The sequence below is a fragment of the Lynx canadensis genome, chromosome B4 (genome assembly GCF_007474595.2).
Source record: "Lynx canadensis isolate LIC74 chromosome B4, mLynCan4.pri.v2, whole genome shotgun sequence".
NCBI classification, from domain to species: Eukaryota; Metazoa; Chordata; class Mammalia; order Carnivora; family Felidae; genus Lynx; species Lynx canadensis.
This window is the reverse complement of record NC_044309.1, coordinates 131992443-132014595: the sequence shown is the minus strand read 5'-3', so window position 1 is coordinate 132014595 and position 22153 is coordinate 131992443. Positions and strand designations below refer to the sequence as shown.

Sequence of the window (22153 nt, the reverse complement as noted above, 5' to 3'; positions counted from 1 at the left end):
CCCCCCACCCGGCCCGGGCGGGAGTTTGCACCTCTCCCTGCCCGGGTACTCGGGCCGCCGCTGCAGAGCCAACTTTGGAAAAAGTTTTTTGGGGGAGACTTTGGCCGTGAGGTGCCCGGCTCTGCACTTTCCGACTTCGGGGGCCTTTCTAGAAAATGTTGCAAAAAAGCTAAGCCAGCGGGCAGAGGAAAACGCCTATAGTCGGCGAGTGAAGACGAACCATCGGCTGCCGTGTTCTTTTTCCTCTTGGAGGTTGGAGTCCCCTGGGCGCCCCCACACGGCTAGACGCCTCGGCTGGTTCGCGACGCAGACCCCCGGCCGTGGATGCTCGCTCGGGCTCGGGATCCGCCCAGGTAGCGGCCGCGGACCCTGGTCCCGCGCCCAGGCCCTCCCCAGCCCCCCAACGACGGAGCCGGGGCCGGGGGCGGCGGCGCCCGGGGGCCATGCGGGTGAGCCGCGGCGGCGGCTGCAGCGGCCTGAGCGCCTGATCGCCGCAGACCCGAGCCGAGCCCACCTCCTTCCCCAGCCCCCGCCCCCCACCCTGGCCGCGGGGGCGGCGCGCTCGGTCCACGCGTCCGGGGCCCCGCGGGGCCGGGCCCGGAGTCGGCATGAATCGCTGCTGGGCGCTCTTCCTGTCTCTCTGCTGCTACCTGCGTCTGGTCAGCGCCGAGGTGAGTTGCGACGGCGGCTGGGGCCGGTTCGCTTCATTCATTACGCCCACCCTCACCCCCTGGCCGCCCCCTCCCCTCCCTGCAGTGAACTTTGGACCCTTGCAGCCCACGGGCCTAGCGCCGGGCGCTAGGTGACCTCCGAGGGCTGGGACGCGAGGTGCGGGAGGTGCCAGGCTCTGAGGGGAGGGGGCGGGGGTGGCTTGCTTTCCCATGGGCGATCCCAGATCTCCGGCCCTTTTAGCGTCGGGGGAGCGTGTGTGTGGCCCTGTCCCCCACCCCTCAGGAACCTGAAGGGAGAGAGAGTGGGGGTGGTGCCGAGGGTGCAGAGGCCAGCGCGTTCTCCCGAGCCCACTTCGGTTCCAGCCTAGGTTCCGTCCAGGACCCGGCTTGCACGGGAGGTGCGAGCTCGCGCACCGGTGGCAGCCACGCCAACCTTGCGCGGGCGGTTGCCTCCCCACCCTGGCTCCGGCTCCCGGTCGGGACGGGCGCCCTCGGGCCAGCGCAGGGCTTGCCCGCCCCGGAGCGGAGTCCAGCAGCAGCTGGCGCCTCGGGCGCGGGGGGTGCCGAGAGACAGAGGTTTCGGGCACTCGGGAACTGGGGGAGGAGTAGAGGCTTTTAAGAAATCCAGCCCTCGGGGCGGGTGTGTGCCCCAGGCCCCGCCAAACCTGCGCCCGCGCCCTGCGAGGGCAAGCGCCTCTCTCCCCCGCTTGCAGGGTGCGGAGCGCGCCTGTGAAAGCGTAGCCGCAAGGCAGGTGGGGTGTAAAAACGTCTGCGGGAGCTATTAGGTCGGATCTGTAACCCCCACCCCCCCACCCCTCCCAGCCTCACGTAGCAGTGAGTTGGCAAGTCCACCCGGAATCCAGGTGGGAAAGGGGGCGGGGCAGGGAGGAAGCGCGAGGTGGAGGGGAGGAGAGCGCGGCCGGGAGCGCGGCGTGCCTGGGTCCCGTCCCGCCTCCGCGCGGCCGGGAGCCCGCACCTCGCCCGCTCGCGAGGAGGGCCGCCCCCCCCCCCACCACCCCGCCGGGCGTCCAGCGAGGCGCAGGAAGGAGGCGGCGGCGGCGAAGGGGTTAAGGTGAAGGGCTCCGAGGCCGCGGCCAGACCTTGGGCCGCCGCCAGCGCAGGTTGTTTTGACCACAGAGGAGCCGTCGCCGTCTCCTTTTGTTCTCGGGGCTCCTCGAGGGCCGCCGGCCGCCCGCCCTGGGGCCCCGCCCTTCCGCGGCCAACCCCCCGCGGTCCGCACCCGGGAGGGAGGCCGCGGGGCTCTCGGCCCGGCAGCCTGCAGGCCCCTCCCGACGCCCCCTCCCCTCCTCTCCGCAGCCCCCCGGGCCGCGGCCAGCTGTTGGGGAGGGGGGCGCCGGCCGGCCCCAGCTGCCGCCTCGCCTCGCCTCGCCGCGGGGCCTGGGGGGCTGGGCCCGGTGCCAGGGCGTCCTGGGAACGGCGGCGCCCCCGCCGCTGCTCTCCGCAGCCCACCCCGCCCGGCCCCCGGACTCGCTCACTCACCCCACGCATGCACACTCTTGGCCGGAGGCGATGCTGCGCTCCGGCGGGCGGGCGGGCGCGCAGAGCGACGGGCACGCACTACCGCGGCCGGGTCGCGCGCCCGCCGCCGCCGCCACGCCCGTGCACACGCGGGGCACACGCGCGCGCACCGCACACACACGTACGCACGGCCCCCGAACACGCGGCCTGAACACACGTGCGCGCCCACCCACGCACGCACACGGGCACGCAAGGCCCCTAGACGCCCAGCAGCAGGTTCCCACCCCCCGTGCAACAGGTGGGCCTACCGTGGGCCCTGGAACCTCATCACCTCGGTGGTGACCCCATTTCCTTGCTGGGCACTAACAGGGAGGGGAAACAGGGACCCTCCCAGCAGGTCCTGGCTCCATAGCACCCACTGTTTTTTGCCTGCTCGGGTCAGCTTGACGCCCCTCAAGCATTATCCCTCGGCGGATTTTTTTTTTTTTAACCACCCCCAGGTGGCAGAAAATGGTGTTGATGCAACGGGGCGGGGGGGGGGCGCTCTGATGTCTGGAACATTTCTCTCTTCAAATAAGCCCTTCTTTGAACCTCCAAGACTGGAGGACCCTGAGCCGCCGAGGGGGCTCCCCCCTAGCTGTTGTGTCTTTGCTGATCCCCGCGGGCTCTAGAGAAGCCGGGTGACAGCTGGATGAGGCTTTCCCGGGGCGCCTGCCCTCGCCATTTCCAGCTTCGTTCAGCACTTCCTCCTCCTTTTCCCCAACTCCGTGGGTGAGTGTGTTTGGGGGGACCCTATGGCACGGAAGCTGGTGCCTTTCTCCTCACTTGACTCCCAGCGTCCTGGGACACGGGCTCCCTCGGGAACCCACAATTGTGTGGTGCTTTGCAGTTTCCGAAGCACGAAGCACGTTCCTGCTGAGCGGTCGGTTGGCCTCAGGAGGCTCTGGGGGAGGAGCCCTAAAGGGAAAACCCATCCACTTGAGGGCCAGTCGGGACGACGGGAGGCTCCGAGAGAGCTTGCTGGTGGAGGTGGCCTTGGGGCTGGCCTTGTCCGGGGCCTGAGCCTCAGGTAGAGGCCTGGGCAGCTGGGGAGGAGGGGTGGGCGCTCTGATGCAGGGCCTGGCAGAGGGTCTGCGGAGGCCTAGGAGGTCCCATCTCCCATCAGCTGATCTGGCTTCCGGGAGGCTCACTCCGCTGTCATGTGATGCCTTAGCACCCTTCTGCCCGGAAGGAGGGAAGGGGCCTGGCAGCCCTTTACCACCCAGCTCCTTCCTGGTTTGCTAATGGCCTTAGGTGCTCGGAGACCGACTTGCTGGCATCTCCCAGCCCTAGAAGCGTCTGCGGGTTTAGGACCAAGCTGAATTTCCAGGCTCTGGTGCAGACCCTCGAATGGGGTGCTTGTATGGGGGGGAGGTTGATGCGGGGAGTGGCGAGAGTGGTAAAGATGTGTTTGCCGGGGGCTTCCTAGATCCTTCTCAGTCTTCTCTCACTTGCCCATTCCCCCCCACTCCTCCCCCCCCCCCAATGCCCTTTCTAGGACAGCTATTTCATTTTCTGGTTGAGTCAGTTATTATCTGTTTTTCTCACTAGTCTAAACTCCACTAGAGGGTTTGTCTCAGTCACTACTGTCTCCCATTCCTGGAACGGTGCCTGGTCCAAGGTGGATAATCTATAAATATTTGTGGGAAGGACAGTGGGTGGGGGGAGTGGGGGAGCGGTGAGGAGGAAGGACCAGACATGTGTTTAGCACTTGCTAAGTGCTTTATAAACATGCCCTCATTGAGTCCTGGCCCCCAGGGCAGCACCGGCTACTCTGCCCTCCCGCAGGCATGCTCATTGGAGCGCCCCCCCCCCCCCAATCTTGAGAGAGAGGCTTGTCTTTCTTTTCTCTTCTTGGGACTTGGACTGCCAAGATTGGATAGGCCAGAGGAAGAAACAGAAGGAAAATCAGACTGCAGAGATGCCGTGTATCTTGAGCTGGGCCTCGGTTTCGGGCGCCCCCAAACACGCGAAGGTTGATTACGTTCACGGTTCCCCAGGAACAGCAGAATTAACTAGCGTCTCTGGAAATCGCAGATTCCTGCCCCAGAGGCAGTGGCTGCCACGGGCTCCAGGGGTTGTAATTGCTGCCCTGGACCTTCTGGAAGCCCTGACAGTTTTTCTGCTCCAGTGTGGGGCCGGGCTGACCTTCAGGAGGGGTGGGAGGGTCCCAGGAGCAATAGAGAAGGGAAATGCTAGGTGGGGAAGTCTGGTTCTAAATGGCTTCTGTGGTCTGCCCAGAAAAGGCTTCTTCAAAGGGCTTGGCTTTGGCGTGGAATCTAAATCAGGCCCGAGACTGTCAGGCAGGCGGGCGCTCCGAGGCCTTGTCGGCTTCTCTCTGCGCCAGACCCAGACAACGCCCCTGGTTGCTTGGGCTGTGCCAGTGTCCTCTCCCTCAGAGTGGAGCGCAGCCTGCGTCTCTGTGTGTGCAGCTGCGGCCCTGGGGGAGGGTGGGGTCCAAGCCCCTTTGATCTGCCAGCCTGGTTGGGAGCAGGTAAGTCACCTGGCCTCACGCTAGCTCGTGCCCTCCTGCAGCTGGTGTTGGGGGTGGGGTGGGGCGGGGAGGAGGCTCTTTGCCTTGGCTGTGCCCCAGCGGCTTCTCACCACGCCCTTGCCCTATCAGGAACCCCAGGCCTGGGATCTGGGCAGCCTCATCCGTATGCCATGCCTCTTTTCCCTCCCTGCCCGCCTAAACAGGCTTTTAGAACCTGTGCCCAGGAAAACGGGGCTCCCGGTGGCTCGCCCTCCCCCTGCCGAGCAGAGCCTCTGACCCCAAGCAGGTGCCCCTGCGAGTCTCCCCCGGGGCGTCTCATCCTGGAGCTGACCACAGGCTGAATTTCCCCACCCCCGGCCCCGGAAGGGACCCGCCAGCTCACGAGGCCCCAGGCAGTGCCAGTGGGGGCCTGGGGGCCATTTCCTGTGGGCCCAGCACAGGGGATAATGCGAAGCCCTACGCTTCGCCCCTGGCAGGGCGGCTCTCCACCCACCAATTGTCATCCTCAAAAATGCCCTGCATTGCTGGCCCTGGGCGTGTGTGGGCTGCTCGCTGCTGCCCTCACAGGAGCCGCACTGAAGGACGGAATTGGCCACAGCGACATTTCATTAAGTACCCGTTATTTGCTGGCTGCTTGGCTAGGTGCGACTCCGCCTCCCAGTGACACCAGTCGCGTCTTATTTTAGCCCCGTTTAAAAGCTACAGAAGCTTTATCAGGTTTCAGGTTGTTAAAAGGCTTAATGCCAAGAGGCCAGGTCTCCTGGGCAGCTGAAGTCCCTGCTCTTTCCTGTACTACAGAGTTGTTGACATCTCGGGCCAGATAATTCTTTTCTTGCGGAAGGCCGTCCTGTGCGTCGTAGGATGTTCAGCAACATCCCTGGCCACCACCTGCCAGAGGCCAGTGGTGCCCCTCTAGGGGTGACCACCGAAAGTGCCTCAGCCACGGCCAGTGTCTCCTGAGGACCCTCTAGCGCCTGGTTGAGAACCAACCGCTGCTCTGCGACATCTGATGCCAGAAAGCTCCGCGGTGGGCTGGAGGAGGGAGGGGCGCGGCTCTGCCACTGCGTATAGACCTGTAGCCCCTGACTGCATTTCTCTAAGCCTTTAGCTTCCTCATCTGGAAGATGGGGATCACAACAGGGCCAGCCGCTTGGCATTGGTGGTTAGCACAGCATTTCCGCTCAGTGCCTGGCTCATGTCAGCACTTAATAAAAGCTGTGTTATTATTCTCAAATCCAGGGGGCCCTTAGCGAGTTCTGGGCATCTAGTGGCCAGATTACTGGAAACAGGTGCAGGGATGGCCTCTCTGCTTAGAATAAAGTGGGCTCTTTCTTTAGGAGGCAGTTTGCTTAGGGGGTGGGGGCAAATATCCCAGGCGGTCTTCCTTGGGGAGGAGGTGGGAGAATCATACAGGAGAGAACCCCAGGGAGAAGGAGAGAGTCCTTCGTGCATGCTCTCCAGTGGACAGGGAGTTCTTGGCAGGAATGCGGCATGGCACTTGGGGTGCTTGGGCCCCCCTCCTGGGAGGTTAATTGCATCGTCACTGCACAGACAGCTTGGAGACCTGGCTGGGCACCCCCACCCTCAGCTTTCCTCTGCTGCTTCTCCTGCCACCCCAGGCAGAATTAGGACGGAGTCAAATGTCTTCAACCCCTTGGTTCACAGACGAGAGCCAGGACCAGAGAGGGGCAGTGACCAGCCTGAGGTCATGGGGCAGTTAGTAGGGTACAAGGGTAGCATCTAGCTCTCTGCATTTGATAGTCCCCTCAGGGGACGTAGTCTGCCTCCCTCTTAAGTGGGGACCGGCCACCTGCCTTCCGTACTGCGGGGAGGGCGCTGTGTCCACATTTGGAGACACCCAGGGTCTCTCTCTGGGAGTCGGAGGAGGCAGAGCGTGGCGGAGGTAGGGAAGGCACATAAGATGTCCCTTTCCCCCCTCATTTATGCAGCCCCAGCTTCATAGTCGCGGACCCTGAAGGAAAGACCCCAGCTCCCGGCCAAGCTTACTCGAGGCCCCCAACCTTTCTTCTCTTTGAACCTCCCAACAGCCCTAGACGCCAGGCAGGATTATAAGTGCCACACTCACATGAAAAAGCTGAGCTCAGGGGTTTCAAGGAATTCATTTTAAAAATCTTCTTTTAACATGTATTCATTTTTGAGAGACAGAGAGGCAGATCGTGAGCGGGGGAGGGGCGGAGAGAGAGGGAGACACGGAATTGGAAGCAGCCTCCAGGCTCTGAGCTGTCAGCACAGAGCCTGACGCGGGGCTCGAACCCACGAACCGTGAGATCATGACCTGAGCCGAAGTCGGAAGCTCAACGGACTGAGCCGCCAGGTGCCCCGTCAAGGAATTCGTTTTAGAAGCAGTCCTATCCACACTCCACCCTGCGTCTTGTGGCTCCAAGGCCGACTTGGGTGGCCAGAGCTGGATGGGCATGGCAGAACCCCTGGCCGAGCTGTTCCCAGACATCATGCTAACTGTTGAGGAAACAGAGCTTTGGGGGAGCCAGAAACCGATCCATCACAAAGCTCCTAACAGAGCTGGTGGGGAGAGCCCCCGGGGGCTGGCCATGGGGTAGATGACCTCCTCCCCCCTGTCGGGCAGGGACTTGGCCTGTGCAAAGCCAGCGAGGACTCCAGTCCTTGGAACGTTCCAAGAACTGACTAGTGCAGAAGCTCCCGCTTCCTTATCCAGGGAAACTGAGGCACAGAGTTGTTGAACCTCAGTAAGTCAAGTCTGCCGGCGCCCCCTCCCTCCAGGGCTCCTTCTACAAGACCATGCCTTCCTGTGTGTGTGTGTGTGTGTGTGTGTGTGTGTGTGTTTCTCCACGGGTGTGGGTTTGTACACAAAGCAGCGTCTCATTCATACACCTCCCTTGCCCCAAGGCACTGGGTGTCCAGATTGTGCACTCCTTCTCAAGTCCTGCCGCACCAGCCCCTCAGGTCTCCCTCAGCCCCTCGTGGACCATGAGGGACGTGGCCGTGACCTTCCTATCAGGCTGCTCTCATGTTGTTGTGGGGCCTGTGGTTTCCCTGGAGGAAGCCCGGCTCCGAGTGGGGCCTGTTAAAGCACTTATTAAGTTTCAAGTGTTTTTGGTAACAGGCCAGAGGGGCTCTAAAAATAGGGTTTGGTTGGGCATGGGGCATGGGTAGCTTTCAGGTTTCCCGTCTCTAACTGAGGATTCCCTCCTCTCCTCTTGTGAGCAAGAGACTAAATAGAGAGATTAGTACCTGTGGTCTCCTGAGACTGTCCAACTCTGCAAGCATTTAGAAATACCTCACGGACCCAGGAGGCTGGAGTACAGGTCCTTCCGTCAGAAAGCCTTGGGTTTGAATGCAGGTTCTGCTGCTGATTGGCTGTTACGACTCTGTTTTCTCATCTGTAAAATGGGGGTAAATTAGATCTCGTCCGACAAATGCTGGCTGTCATTGGCTGTCACGTGTGGAGGCAAAGAGTCTCCAGGGGTTGTGATGCGGGAGACAGATGTGTACGTAGTCCGATCTAAGTCAGAGCAAGCTGGGCTTCGTGTCTGGGGGTGTGGGGTGAGCTTCTGACCTGGCTCTTCGAGGCTTCAGCAGGTCCCGGCCCCTAGACCTTTGTGCTTCCGGGTGTCAGGCTTGGAATCCGCCCCCTGCCCGCGCCCCCATCCTGGCCGTCCGCCTGCCCAGGGCCGAGAGGCCTTGTGGGAGTTTTCCATAGGAGGGTGCGTGTGCGCATGCGCGCGCGCGCGCGCGCGCGTGCGTGTGTGTGTGTGTGTGTGGCGGGCTGGAGGGCCGTGGCTGGAAAGCCCTCACTCCTGGCTCACTTGGCCCCATGGTGTCTCCCTGGCAGGGGGACCCCATTCCCGAGGAACTCTACAAGATGCTGAGTGACCACTCAATCCGCTCCTTCGATGACCTCCAGCGCCTGCTACACGGAGACTCCGTAGGTAAATTGAATCCTTGTTCGGTGCTCTGGGCCCCCACTGAATCCTGGGGAGCCGCGAGGGGCAGGGCATGGGGCGTCCTGTCTTCCTTGACTTCCAGGTAACTAGAGGCCTGTGGCAGCCCAGGGAGGGCGTGGCCACACCTGTCCAGGGCAGGGCTGAGTAGGTGGATGGGTTGGTACTCGGGACGTGGGGCGTGGCGGGAGAAGCACCCACATGTGGCTCTGCCTTGGCTTGGCGCACAGGGTCGGGTGCCAGGAGGAGGGGGGCAGGGAGAAGGTGCCTGGGGCACACGCCGAATGTGTATCCAGGTGTGGCCTCGGCCAGGAAGGGTGGTGCCGAAGGAGCCATCTCCCTGCCCCTCTGGCCGGGGGCCCGGTCTGTAAGGTCTCCTGGGGACACCTGGCCCAGACCAGCGGGCAACCCTGCCCTCGCCCGAGAGTGCCCTCAGCGAATGGGCACGTGCTTGGTGGCACACACGTGGCCGGGCTGGCGGGCTGGGTCAGGAATGTATTTATAAACGCTGTCTTCAGAGCAAATTCCATTCTATTCTAACCTCTGGCCTGTTCCCTGGAGCCCCGGTCAGCGCCCCCCCTGCACCCCCAGCTCTCCTTCCCTCTAGGGTTTTGTCTCTTTGTCACTTTGTAATCCTTGCCCAGACTCCTATCTACGGGGGACAGCATTTCCTGTCTTTGTTTCCTCTCCCCGTTGGGCCCCTGGCTCCCTCTCAAAAGCATTCCCGGGCCCTTTCAAACCCGCCTGTGCCGGGGGCTGGCGAGGCAGGCGGGAGGGGGCCCCAGCTGGGCCCACCTATTGTTCACTCGGCCCCCCACCCGACGTCTCCCACATCCCCCACCCCATGCCCGACTGGCCAGCCCTGGCCAACACAATGGGGCAACTTCCAAATTTAGCCTTTCTGCGGTTTCTTTCCAAGGCCCTTGGCCCCCACCCTCATTCAGCCCCTACACACCCCGGGTGGGGGTCGGGATTGGAGACGGAGGTTTTCAATAGCGGGCCTGTTTCGAGGCAACCATGTGGCTATTTTTTCCTAATCAACTTAACCTTGCCACAAAGCACATCTTTCCCCCCATCTCCTCTCCACCAGGGACATTCCAGAGATGGCAGGGAGAAAGGAAGGGAGCGAGAGGGACAGACAGACGCGCTGACGCGCGGGAGCGGTAGGCCGGATGGAAATGCACCGGTTGTAGGATTTGTAGGAGGGTCTCCTCCAGACAGGAACCCCCGGGAGCCCACACGGAAGGGCACACGAGCCTTGGCGTTGGCGTTGGCGGGGCCGGGAGGAAGGGGAGACAGCAGGAGCGACCAGGGGCTGCGTGAAGGGGGCGGGAGCTTGTCCCTGACACCCCTCGGTTTCTGTGCTGACTCTTCAGCCGTCAGAGAGCTAGAAGGGTCTGCCCAGGATTCGGTGTTGAGCTCAAAGTCCTCCTGTCTGGCCCTCACCTCCCACAGTGGTGTTGGTTGCCTCGAGAGAGAGGGAGCAGCTATGACACCGAGAGGAGGGCGCCCCAGGCTGTAGTTTGTAGACTGTCCCCTGAGGAATAAACGGACCGTAGGGCTGACCCCTCAGACTGTCACCTGAGGAATAAACAGACCGTAGGGCGGACCCGGGGCCAAAGATTAGAGGGGAGAGGCAAACACAGTGAGTGAGACACTGGGAGCTGGAGCAAAACCCAGGCTGGGAAGGGCACGGGGTACGGGCACCCCCATCCCAGCAGGCTGGCTCCCCACCCCTCTCTGCCTTCAGCCCTCACCCCCGCTCCTCTCCCTCCTCCCTCTCTCCCGCTCAGCTGGGCCATTGTCCGGGGCTCCAGAGGGGCTGTGTCCAGGGCAAGCTGGTCCCCCCGGGGATTCTGGGAATTTCTCCATTCAGCACTTCCTATGGGAACGCTGGGCGGAGGGGCATTGGAAACTGGCCTTCCGAGCTCTGGGTCCTTGCCCTGCCCTGGAGGCTGAGGAGGGTTCTTTTACAGTAGCGAAAGGGAAGGGCTATTTTTAACTCCACTGACATGGGTTCTGTCCAAAAATGTGGCCGAAGAGCCCAGAGTGGGGCTGAAGGCCCGCCAGGGATGCAGTCAGGGCCTCACCCCCCTCCTGAGCCCCACAGCCACCCCCGGGTTCCTGGAGAGCCCCTTTCCAGAGCCAGGGCCCTCGGGTTTACAGGGAGCTGGAAAGGGAGTCTGTTGTCTCGAGTTGGGTACCAGTGACGGGTAAGGGGCCACCTTCCTGCCTACCCCGGAGCCCCCAGGGGAGCCCCCACCCCACCAACGGACCGGCCAGCGCTTATCAGGGTGCATTCCGACTGTGCCTTGCCTTGCCTTGCAGACGAAGACAGAGCCGAGTTGGACCTGAATTCGACTCGATCCCATTCTGGAGGCGAGCTGGAGAGCTTATCCCGAGGGAGAAGGAGCCTAGGTGAGGCTGCAGGTAAGAATGGTGGTTTCTCAACAGCGGGAGCCAGAGAAGGAGACGTGGGGCGGGCGGCCCGCCCACGGCTCTGGGCCGCCCATTCGTCCGGCACTTAGGACTGACTTAAACTGTAAGAGAGTACAACTGTCCTTCAGGACACTATATCGAGGAGTTGAGTCCTCACGCCCCGTCCCCCAACACACACGGTTTCCTAAATATAGTGTTTTGTTTTTTTTTTTAATGTTTTTTATGTATTTTTGAGACAGAGAGAGACAGAGCATGAGCAGGGAAGGGGCAGAGAGAGAGGGAGACACAGAATCGGAAGCAGGCTCCAGGCTCCGAGCCGTCAGCACAGAGCCCGATGCGGGGCTCGAACTCACGGACTGTGAGATCATGACCTGAGCTGAAGTCGGACACAACCGACTGAGCCACCCAGGTGCCCCAATATAGTGGTTTTAAATGCATTTCTTCAACCCGAGAGACAGATATCATTAACCCCATCTTGTCGAGTTGGAAACTGCGGCCCAGAGAGGGGTAGACGTGGCCGAAGTCGCACAGCTAGCAACAACTAGGGCTGGGATCCCAGCTGCTCTTCTCATGTGGACCCGGTGCCATCCCGGTGGGCTGCGTGTCCCTTCCGCGGCTTAGGGCTGCCTCCTGGGTCAGCAGGCAGAGCTTGGGCCCCGCCCGGGTCCCGTGGGAGCCTTCCCTGGGGAGGCCAGTGCGTGCTCTAAGCCCTTCCTCCTCTCTGCCCACCTGTAGTCCCCACAACACTGTAGACAGTGGCTCGGGGACCTCCAGATAAGAGTCGGTGGCCTGAGTTCCACTCCTCCGTCTGTGAATTTGGGCAGCGTCTCTATATGAAAACGAAGACAGAGCCCCGGCGTCGACTGGACGCTTGCTCTAGGCCACTCACGTTAGCCCTTAGATCCGCAGGTGCGGTATAGGCTCTGTCATCCCGTGTCACACGTAGATGAGGGAACAGGCGTTGAAAGAAGCAAGGATTTAAGAGTAAAGCCCATAAACCTGTGAAATAGCCGAATGAAACCGAGGGCTGGTGGAAGGACGCCCACATTTACGACAGGCCGGCACTCTCTGAATGATCTCACTGGATCCTTAAGGCGGTTCTTGGGGTGTAGATCTCATGGGGAAACTGAGGCTGAGGGCCCATCAGCAGCCTGTCCAAGTCCCACGGCTGATCATAGCCAGGACACGAAAACTGTCCCTGGGGTTGAAGGAAGTGGGGATCAGCCCACCCCTTTTTTTTATTTTTTAATTTTCTTAATGTTTTATTTTTGAGAGACAGAGGGTGAGCAGGGGAGGGGCAGAGAGAGAGGGAGACACAGAATCCAAAATAGGCGCCAGGCTCCGAGCCGTCAGCACAGAGCCCGACGCGGGGCTCGAACTCACGAGCTGTGAGTTCGTGACCCGAGCCGAAGTCGGACGCCTAACCGACTGAGCCCCCCAGGCGCCCCTAGCCTGCCATTTCTGGGGGACAGCAGTGCCCCCGCTGGGCTTGGCCGCCGGGTGGGGGCTCTGGGCAGGCCCACCTTCCTGACGGAGGCCCCCTCTCCCTTCAGGTTCCCCGACGGTCGCCGAGCCAGCCATGATCGCCGAGTGCAAGACACGCACGGAGGTGTTCGAGGTGTCCCGGCGCCTCATAGACCGCACCAACGCCAACTTCCTGGTGTGGCCGCCCTGCGTGGAGGTGCAGCGCTGCTCCGGCTGCTGTAACAACCGCAACGTGCAGTGCCGTCCCACCCGGGTGCAGCTGCGGCTGGTCCAGGTGCGCGGGGGGCCCGCACCCCACTCCCACCCTACCCCCACCCCCACCCCTGCCCAGCCCACTCGCCGGCCCGGGCAGTAGGCGGGGGCTGCCCTCGGGGGCTCGTCGCTCGCTCCGTAGGGGCGGAGAGGCATTCCTGGCGGGCCCCCGGGCTCCATCCAGAGAGGGCCACCTGCAGGCCGCTCTCTGGGCAGGTGCTCTGAGGCCACCTGTGAGTCCTCGAGGCCACCCAGGCCGCTGTAACCAAAAGCCACAGGCGGACCCCCAGGCAGGGCCAGGCGTGGGACATTTAGTGAAGGGTGCTGCCTCTTTTGCAAGGATGAAATCCCGAGAGGTCCCCGGAAGAGACAGGTCTACGAGCATTTGCTGGGCACTCAGAATGTTCTGGGCTGCTCAGTTTTCCTCCGGACCTGTTGAGGCTCCTTGCCGTGCCCTTCACGAGGAGGGGGGCAGAGGCCCTCCGGGCAACAGACGTTGCAAGAGCTGGGGCAGCCCCTAGCAGAGTCAGAATGCTGAACCCTGCCTCCTTTCTAGAAAGATCGGGTGTGCGCTCTGACTCCAGGCAAATTCTAGAGTAGAGGCTGCCCGGGGGAGCTCCGGGTCTCACGCTGGGCAAGGCAGGGCCAGAGAAGCCTCGGCGGTCTTCTGATTCACGCGGAGAGGTTTCTGTGCCCTTCGGGTCCGCCTCGCCTGCACACCGACTCGGGCTGGGCCGAGCCGCACATCCGGGGCTCGGCACCGGCTGGCGAGCCCCACTCTTGCCAAAGGCTCCACCTGCGTCACCATACTCCCCTCCCTGAGGTCAGCTGTGGCCTTTCCCCCTGCCCACCATCCATCCCAGGCCTGGGCCCCGTGCCCGAGATCACAAGTGTCACTCTCTACCGCACCACCCACTGTCACGGTATCTCCTGTCCCCACTGCTTCCAGCTCTGTGGATGGACACCTGACAGCTGACCTCCCCCTGCCCGCCTCCCTGCTGGATAAAGCCTCCCCCCCACTTCCTTCCAGACAACCATCTCCCGCCTCTGCCGTAGCCCCTGACCTTGGCTGGCGCTCCGGGAATGGGGACACCGCAGGCCCTACGCTCAACCCGGAAATGCCTTTCTCCCTCTCTGGGAGCTCCAAGGGGGCTGCGGCCAAAGCTGGAGGCCAGGTCGGGAGGGCTTGTTTTGATGGAAAAGCTACAAGAAGGGTAGAGGGCAAGGTCCTGCTATTGTTTGGGCCAGAGTGTCTGCCCTGCCTCTCTCCACGCCCCGCTTTCGAGGAAAGATCCCTGCGGGGGGACACTGGGGAGGGAAGAGCAGACAGGCGGGCTCCCTCGGCCCCCGCCCGCGTAGTCTCCCAGAGGCACTTCGATGGTTCTGTCCTCCAGGTGAGAAAAATCGAGATTGTGCGGAAGAGGCCAGTCTTTAAGAAGGCCACGGTGACCCTGGAGGACCACCTGGCGTGCAAGTGTGAGACGGTGGTGGCTGCACGACCCGTGACCCGAAGCCCGGGGAGCTCCCAAGAGCAGCGAGGTGAGCGCTGGTCCGGGGTCTGCCTCCGAACGGCTCAGCTGGGCAGCTCGCTTCTCCCGTGGCAGCTGCCGGTGGGGGGGGGGGGGACGTTGGAGCAGGCATACCCCTGCTTAAATTCATCCGAAGCTTTACGTGAGGATGTTAGCCCCCGGTTGGCCTTCCAGCCTGGTTGCCAACCATTCCCCCTCACTTATGCCACCCCGGCCAACCCGACCTCTTTGCGTGGCCGGATGTGTTTCCGCCTCAGGGCCTTTGCACATGCCACTTTCCCTCCGAAACTCACTTCTCTCAACTCTTCACAAGCCTCTTCGTTTGGGTCTCAGCTCAGAGGTCACCTCCTCCTAGAGGTCTACCCTGACTACCTTGTCCAGGGCAGCCCCCATCCCTGTCCTGCTACCACAGCCCCTTACTTTGTCGAACGAGCACATAAGAGAAGATTCCACGCACATCATCTTCAGATACTTGACAACTTGTCCTGGGGGTGAGAAGTCAAACTAATTCCTTATGGCCCCTCAGTGGGGATCAGGACCAGCGGGGGAAAAGCCCCTGGAGAGGGGTTTGAACTCTATGTGTCAAAAGCCGTTGATCAGTCAGGGGGCCAAGATGGAATCGCATGCCTTGTGCGGTAGGGAGTTTCTGTTGTTGAAGATGTGTGGGTAGAGACTGGGCCATCCCGCAGCAGTGAAGTGACAGATGGGGTTCAGGCATCTGATGGATGTTTGGAACCGGGGCTGTGTTCCTCTCTTTCGATTTCGTGAATTCACAATTTCAGGGGCGTAGTTTGACTTGAGTCGAAAAGGACCAAAAAAATGATCTGATCCAAATACCTGGTCCACATTTTGCAGAAGAGGTGCCTGAGGCTCAGAGAGGCTGAGGTCTTGCCCAAGGTCACACAGCCAGTCCCGGGCAGGGGGAGAGCTGGATCAAGGTATCCTCAAGTTCTGTTCTGGGCTTTTCTCTCACTCTGACACCAGTCGCTCGCTCTTACCTGCCTTATCATTTTCTTTTGGTTAAAGAATTCAAAACTTTGAGAACCAGAACAGTCCAGAGAGATGACCTTCTAAGTCGGTCCTTCAGTCTTATTAGAGGGGTTGCTGGAACACAGAGAGGTTAAGGGACTTAACGAAGGTTGCACAGTGACAAAGTCTTGCCCAGAACCCAGGTCTTGTCTAGTTCTGGGTTCCTTAGACTGTCCTGCTGCCTTTTCTTCCTCGCACGTTTGCAGTAAGGATCAAGAATTTTTTAGTTAATAGGATTAGATGAGCATTCAAAAAAAATCACGTGTTGGTCCTCAGTAACTTACTATTGTCGGAGGACAGACATCTGACAAGCCCCCTGAAGGCAGGGCTGTCTCTTAGCCTCTTTGTCCTGTTCTGAGAGCCGAGCTAAGGCACGGACGCCCTGAGAAGACTAATAATTTGCCAGCTTCAAACTGACCTGCTGTAAATGATCGCTACGATTAACACGGAACAACATGGAATATCACGGAACACGGAATCGCCAAAAGACGTAGCGTGGTTCCTATTCGGGAAACTTCATATTCTGCTTTGTGTTTGGAGTGTGGTTCTTTTACGTGCCTTTGCTTCCTGCGACTTTCCAAACCAGATTTTGAATTTTTTTTTTTTTCAACGTTTATTTTTGGGACAGAGAGAGACAGAGCATGAACGGGGGAGGGGCAGAGAGAGAAGGAGACACAGAATCGGAAACAGGCTCCAGGCTCTGAGCCGTCAGCCCAGAGCCCGACGCGGGGCTCGAACTCACGGACCGCGAGATCGTGACCTGGCTGAAGTCGGACGCTTAACCGACTGCGCCACCCAGGCGCCCCCCAAACCAGATTTTGGAAGGCCTGTTCCGCTGACTGATCTACAGATGACCTAAAGTCTTGTCATGTCAGTTTCAGCAACTTGGCCCCACGCGACTGTACCGCTGGCAGCTGTCCGCGGCTTGGCTACGGTGTGGTGGTGTGGCCCGTGTGGTGGCCGGTGTCAGACCCCCTGGGCTCGAGACTCTCCTCTGTCACTCGCGAGCTGCGTGACGACCTCACGCTTGTTCAGGCTTTGCCCGGCCCCGCGTCCTGTGCCGATGACCCCATCCTTGGAGCCCAGACTCTGGGCCCTTTAATGGCCCTTCTAGATGTCCTCCCCCGAGGGGCATCTGACACCTGCCTGTATCCTTACATCTCTGCCTGTTTGCAGAGACGGGCTGACCGCTTCAGGGCGGCCTGTGTCTGTGAGGTGGGAGGTCGGTGTCGGCCCCAAAGAGCTGGGATCGCTGGGGAAGGCCCCCGGGAAGAAACGGGCCTTGAGCTTGGCGGAGAAAGCTTTCACTTCCAGGATGTCGACCTAAGGGCTCAGGAGGAAGAGACCTAAGTGCTAACCTTGACCCAGGCTCACAAGCGCTGTGATCCGTAGGCCAGTGGTTGAAAGTATGGAGTCCAGAGGCAGACTCCTACGTTCACATCCCGGTCTCTCTGCCTCAGTTTCCTCATCTGCTAAGATGGCTCCCTCCAGAGGCTGTCCACCTGCTGACAAGCCCTTTCTTTCTCTCGAGCAGCCAGGACACCCCAGACTCGGGTGACCATTCGGACGGTGCGAGTCCGCCGGCCCCCCAAGGGGAAGCACCAGAAGTTCAAGCACACGCATGACAAGAAGGCACTGAAGGAGACCCTCGGAGCCTAGGGGCATCTGCAGGAGCGTGCGGGCAGGTGAGGCCAGGCGGGGAACCCGAGGTCCAGGCCCCTGGGGTTTCTTCTCCGCTGGCCTGTGGCTTGGGCTGCAGAGAGGTATTTCCCCATACAAAAATCTGAGCTCTCAGCCTGGATCCCCTCCGCCCAACTTCGGCTGACTTTTCTCATGGGGCAGGTGGGTGAGGGTCTTTGGGGACCCCAGCCCAGCTGTGTCCCTACATGCCCTAAGAGAACGGGAAGTCTAAACTTCAGCTCCCCCGGCCCTGAGCGCTGCTGGAAACCAGGGATGGCCGGTCAGCCTCAGCTCCCTGCCCCTGGCAAGGGAGGCGCGTTGAGTATGGGCCGGAGCCCCCAGGCTGTCTCTGACCCCCTGTCTCCCTCTGCTTGGCCTACAGGGTTATTTAATATGGTATTTGCTGTATCGCCCCCATGGGGTCCTTGGAGTGATAATATTGTTCCCCTCGTCCGTCTGTCTCGATGCCTGATTCGGACGGCCAATGGTGCTTCCCCCCCTCCCACGCGCCTGTCCACCCACCAGCGGGTCCCCTCATTGGCCTCCAGCGCCTTGCCCGGGAGCTCGAGAAGGACACGAAGGACCTGAACTCCATTGCTGTCTTCCTCCGCTGACCCCGAGAATGTGGCACAGAAGCGTAAGAGAGACCCATGGGATCGCCGTTCGGGGACCGGAGGAGCTTCCCTTCCCCAGCTCCTGGCCCGGGTCACACCTGAGCGCCGTGGACTGGCCTGAAACCCTGCACGTGGCCCTGAGGCCCTCTAGGCATGGATGGCCTGCCCGGTCCCAGGACCCCTGGCCCGCTCTGAAGGGAGCACCCCCAGGCAGGCCAGGGTGCCTCGTCCTCCTGTGGCTGAGACCACGCGTTGGACCGTAGACTGGAGAGAAATCCTCCCGCGGTGCCCAGGCCCAGTCACTTCTTCCTCCCCGGTCACCTCTGCTTATAGTGGCTTCCTTTCGTTTTCTGTATATGAAATCTTCGAAGATGTGGACTCCTCTGGGTGGGCATGGCCCGAGTACCCGGCAGCCAAGTGCCCCGTCAGATGGGTTAGAGATGAAGTTTGCTCTGGAGCCACCATAGATGGTGATCTGGGCGCTCACTGCCTCCTTCCACTCCCCTGCCTTCACCTCCTCTGTTTCATCTCTCTACCTCCACCCTGCGTCTTCCTCTTGTCCTGGCCTTCAGTCCACTCCACCCACCGAGGGACTCCTTGGACCCCATGCTGAGACCGTAAATAACCCCACTCACTGCTCCATTAGGCCGAAGACCAGGGGTCAGGGCAGCAGGGGGCCTGCGCTTCGTATCCCAGCCCGGCCGAGACTGCCGTGTAGGTTCGTGCAGGGTGCGCACTGTGCAAGGGCACCGCGTGCAGGGGTCGTTGTTCACGCCGTAGAACGTGGCCCGTTGGTGTATTTGTTAGGACAGTTTTCTGGCAGTTGGAGCTAAAATGTCTTGAGGAAAGGGATCCTGTTCCTAATCGACACGAAGGTTCCACGTGGACTGGCTGTGTCCCGACCCAGCCAATGGCTTGGGGTGGTTGGACAGGAGAGTGAGCCCACGTTGGGTGGGGAGGCCACGCGTTGTCCAGCTGGCCTCTATTTTCCTGAGTCCTCAGCTCAAGCAGTTCCCCTTCCAGGCGGGCGTGAAAAACCCAAGAGAGAATCTCCAAGGGAGGGGGCAGCCCTCGCTCTCCCCGGGCACGCTACCCCCCAGAGTAGATTCTTTTGAGATCCACCCGTGGTGGCTCCTCCCAGGAAACCAGCTCATGGGCTGGGAGTGGGGGAGAAAAGGGAAAAGATCCCCAGGGGTCCCTGGGGTGGGGTCTGAGCTCCCACCTCCCTCCCCTCCACCCCACTGCACTTTCCCCCTTACCCCCCCCTCCAAAATCTGCTCTCTTCAGTTTGTAAAGTTGGTGATTATATTTTTGGGGGCTTTCCTTTTATTTTTTAAATGTAAATTTATTTATATTCCGTATTTAAAGTTGTAAAAAAAAAAAAAATAACCACAAACAAAACCAAATGAATGAATCCACCGGCGTTCTGTCTGTTGGCATCGGGCGTGACGGTTAACCCTTCCCGCATCGGCAGGATTTACGGACAGCTTGTTCTGTGTTCCTCTCGCTCTGGGAAGTTCAGGCACACACTCACGCACGCACACACTCACGCACGGGTGCATACACATGGGGGTCTGCCACTCTGAGGGAGGCCCCCGTCTGGGGGGTGGCTAAGAGCCTTTCGGCCCACCCTGCAGGTCTGGGTCCTGCAGCAGCCCCTGACAGGCGGACCACAGGTCCCAGCCCTGTGCCTGTCACTGGCAGTGATGAGAGACGGTTTTCTCCAGCGTGAGCATCTGTGCAAGGGAACCGGGTCCTTTGCATCGTAGGCTGGGGTTGGCTGTGGGGAGGGGGTGGGGGAGGCCGGAGGAGGTCCTGGAAGAGACGTGGAATTAATTCAGAAGGAACACAGCCGAGGTGCTCCAGGGTGGCTCAGCGGGTTAAGCGTCCGCCTTCAGCCCCGGTCGCGATTTCACGGCGCACGAGTTCGGATCCCGCGTCGGGCTCTGTGCCGACGGCTCGGAGCCTGGAGCCCGCTTCGGATTCTGTGTCTGCCTCTCTCTCTGCCCTTCCCCTGCTCACATTCTGTCTCTCCCTCTCTTTCAAAAATAAATAAACATGAGGAAAAAAAAGTATTTATTTATTTATTTTTAAACTTTCTTTTTTCATGTTTATTTGTTCTTGAGAGACGGAGAGCCGGAGCATGAGTCGGGGAGGGACAGAGAGAGAGAGAGGGAGACACAGAATCCGAAGCAGGCTCTGGGCTCCCAGCTGTCGGCACAGAGCCCGACGCGGGGCTCGAACCCACGAAGCGCGAGATCACGACTTGAGCCGAAGTTGGAGGCTTAACTGACTGAGCCACCCAGGCGCCCCAGAAAAAAAAAATAATTAAAAAACAAAAACACACAGAAGGAACACATATGAGAGGTGGATCTGGGGTCTGACCTGGGCTCAGCCCTTAGCCAGCTGTGTGGCCTTAGTTGAGCCATAGCCCTTCTCTGGTCAGAGCCTCATCTGAAACGCAAGAAGATGACCCGGAGACTTGTGGTCTCCAAGGTCCAGCTGTGGGGTTCTGTGCCTTCCCTTGCCTACGGAGACTTGGGTACCATCCCATAAAAAAGATTCTAAATGTGCCCTGGGTCCCACATTTAGGTAGACTGGATGGGGCTGATGGGGAAACCCGGGAGGTGGGGGACCTGACTTACCCTCAGGACAGTCTAAAACTAAAACCATTTTGCGCTTGAAGTAGTGATCTCCCTGTCACTGGGAGTATGTAAGTGAAAGCTGGGTGACAACTCGGCAGAGGTTAGGCTGAATGACACCACCCACGGTTGTGTGATCGGTTGACTGACCGACTCCATTCACTCATTCATTCATTTGTTCATGTTCTTACCTTCTTGAGCCCCTGCCATGTGTCTGTCTCTAGCAAGGGCTTTTATAGCAATTTGATTGAAATTCTTCCCGGGGCTCCTGCTGTTACACTTGAGAAAGTGGGGTCCATCTGTGGTGGTGGGAGGTGCTGGTCAGGGGGGCTTACCTGGAATCTCTACCTCCTACCCAACTCTGTAGGACCCTCCCTCTCCCCCCAGTCCCCAGGGGTCTGGGTTCCCAGGGCACCAGAGAAAGCTCTGGCCGGGAGGAGGGGGCGACTCCAGTAGGAGATGGAAGGAAGAGGGCCACCGGAGGGCCCGGCGCATGTGGCACCTCGGAAGCGACCCGCAGCTCTCGTGTTCCGTGGATGGCTGCAGGAACTTCCTGGGGGAGACGAGCAGAATGGCCGACATCTGGCCTGCAGCTCTCGCTTTCCCGGATGCCACCGCAGGGAGCAGACTGTGAGCCTTTCAGGGGTCTGGTGGGCCCTCTGTGGGTCTTAGAACTGCCAAGTTAGATGGCATTCTTCTAGAAACCCCTCTGCTGAGGAGATGGCATTCCCTTCTTGATCCCTTCCTCCGCCCTGTCTGCTGTAATACAGTCGTGATGCCCGGTACTCAAGCAGCCATCTTGAGCCATGAGATTCAAGCCAAATACTGAGATTGGAGGAGGAAGACAGAGGGGTCTGGTCCCTGCCACCTGACGACCTAGCTTAGAAGTTTTTATTCTTTTTTTTTTTTTTTTTTTTCAAGTAAGCTCTGTGCCCAACGCCCCACTGGGCCTTGAACTCATGACCCTGAGATCAAGAGTTGCTTGCTCTACTGACTGAGCCAGCCAGGCACCCCAGGAGTTTTTACATAAGATAGGAAAACATTTCTTTCTGTTTGACCTCTTTTTTTTTTTTTAATGCTTTTATTTATTTTTGAGACAGAGCGAGAGACAGAGTGCAAGTGGAGGAAGGGCAGAGAGAGGGAGACACAGAATCGGAACCAGGCTCCAGGCTCTGAACTGTCAGCACAGAGCCCCATGCGGGGCTTGAACTCATGAACTGTGAGATCATGACCTGAGCTGAAGTCAGACGCTGAACTGGCTGAGCCACCCAGGAGCCCCTCTGTTTGATCTACTCTTATCTTAGGTTTTCTGTCCTTTGTAATTGAACCTAATCCTGATACACAGCCCCCTTCTTTCTGGGAAAGAGGAGATGTGGCCACCAGGCTGGTCTGGGCATCCGGCACTCAGCCTCACCTTGTGAACGCTTCTCCTCCGTTTGAGGCCAGCTCAGATCTCGCTTCCTCTAAGGAGCCCTCTCTGTCCCTGCCAGCAGCCCGCCTCCCTCAACCAGAGCAGAACTGGAGCCCTCTTTAGAGGCTTAGCGTTCACTGCCTCCATAAAATCACAAAATCGTGAACGTTGGCAGCGTACGAAGTAAAATATCTGTGACACACAGCAGCTCCCGACTGGCTGGATCCCAACAACGCCTTCCTCTGCCAACACCATAGCTGGTGTGTTTCCAGCATCTTGTAGCGTCGGTTCAGGAGCCCCAGAACCCCAACCCCTGTGCATCGCCTGGGTTGTAGTCCCGATTCAGCCGCGTAGTTACTGTGATGCTGGTGGAGCCCTGCTCCTTCCAGATCTGGGCCTGCGTGCAGGTGTTAGCCTTTCTGAAAGAGCCGCCCCCCGGCCCCCCGAG

At 60.1% G+C, this 22153-nt stretch overlaps 1 protein-coding gene across 2 annotated transcripts; it reads left to right on the top strand.

Annotated features, from left to right (window-relative positions):
- Nucleotides 1-545: 545 nt before the first annotated feature.
- PDGFB (platelet derived growth factor subunit B) lies at nucleotides 546-19647 on the top strand. Of its 2 annotated transcripts, none has more exons than XM_030320664.1 (7): nucleotides 546-671; nucleotides 8516-8612; nucleotides 10953-11042; nucleotides 12617-12822; nucleotides 14195-14339; nucleotides 16893-17043; nucleotides 17421-19647. In XM_030320664.1, exons 1-6 carry the CDS (start codon nucleotides 609-611, stop codon nucleotides 17015-17017), a joined length of 726 nt encoding a protein of 241 aa, XP_030176524.1. In that variant the 5' UTR covers nucleotides 546-608; the 3' UTR covers nucleotides 17018-17043; nucleotides 17421-19647. The 2 variants fall into 2 exon arrangements, with proteins under 2 accessions (XP_030176524.1, XP_030176522.1); XM_030320662.1 differs by having other exon boundaries at nucleotides 548-671; nucleotides 10953-11054.
- Nucleotides 19648-22153: the final 2506 nt, after the last annotated feature.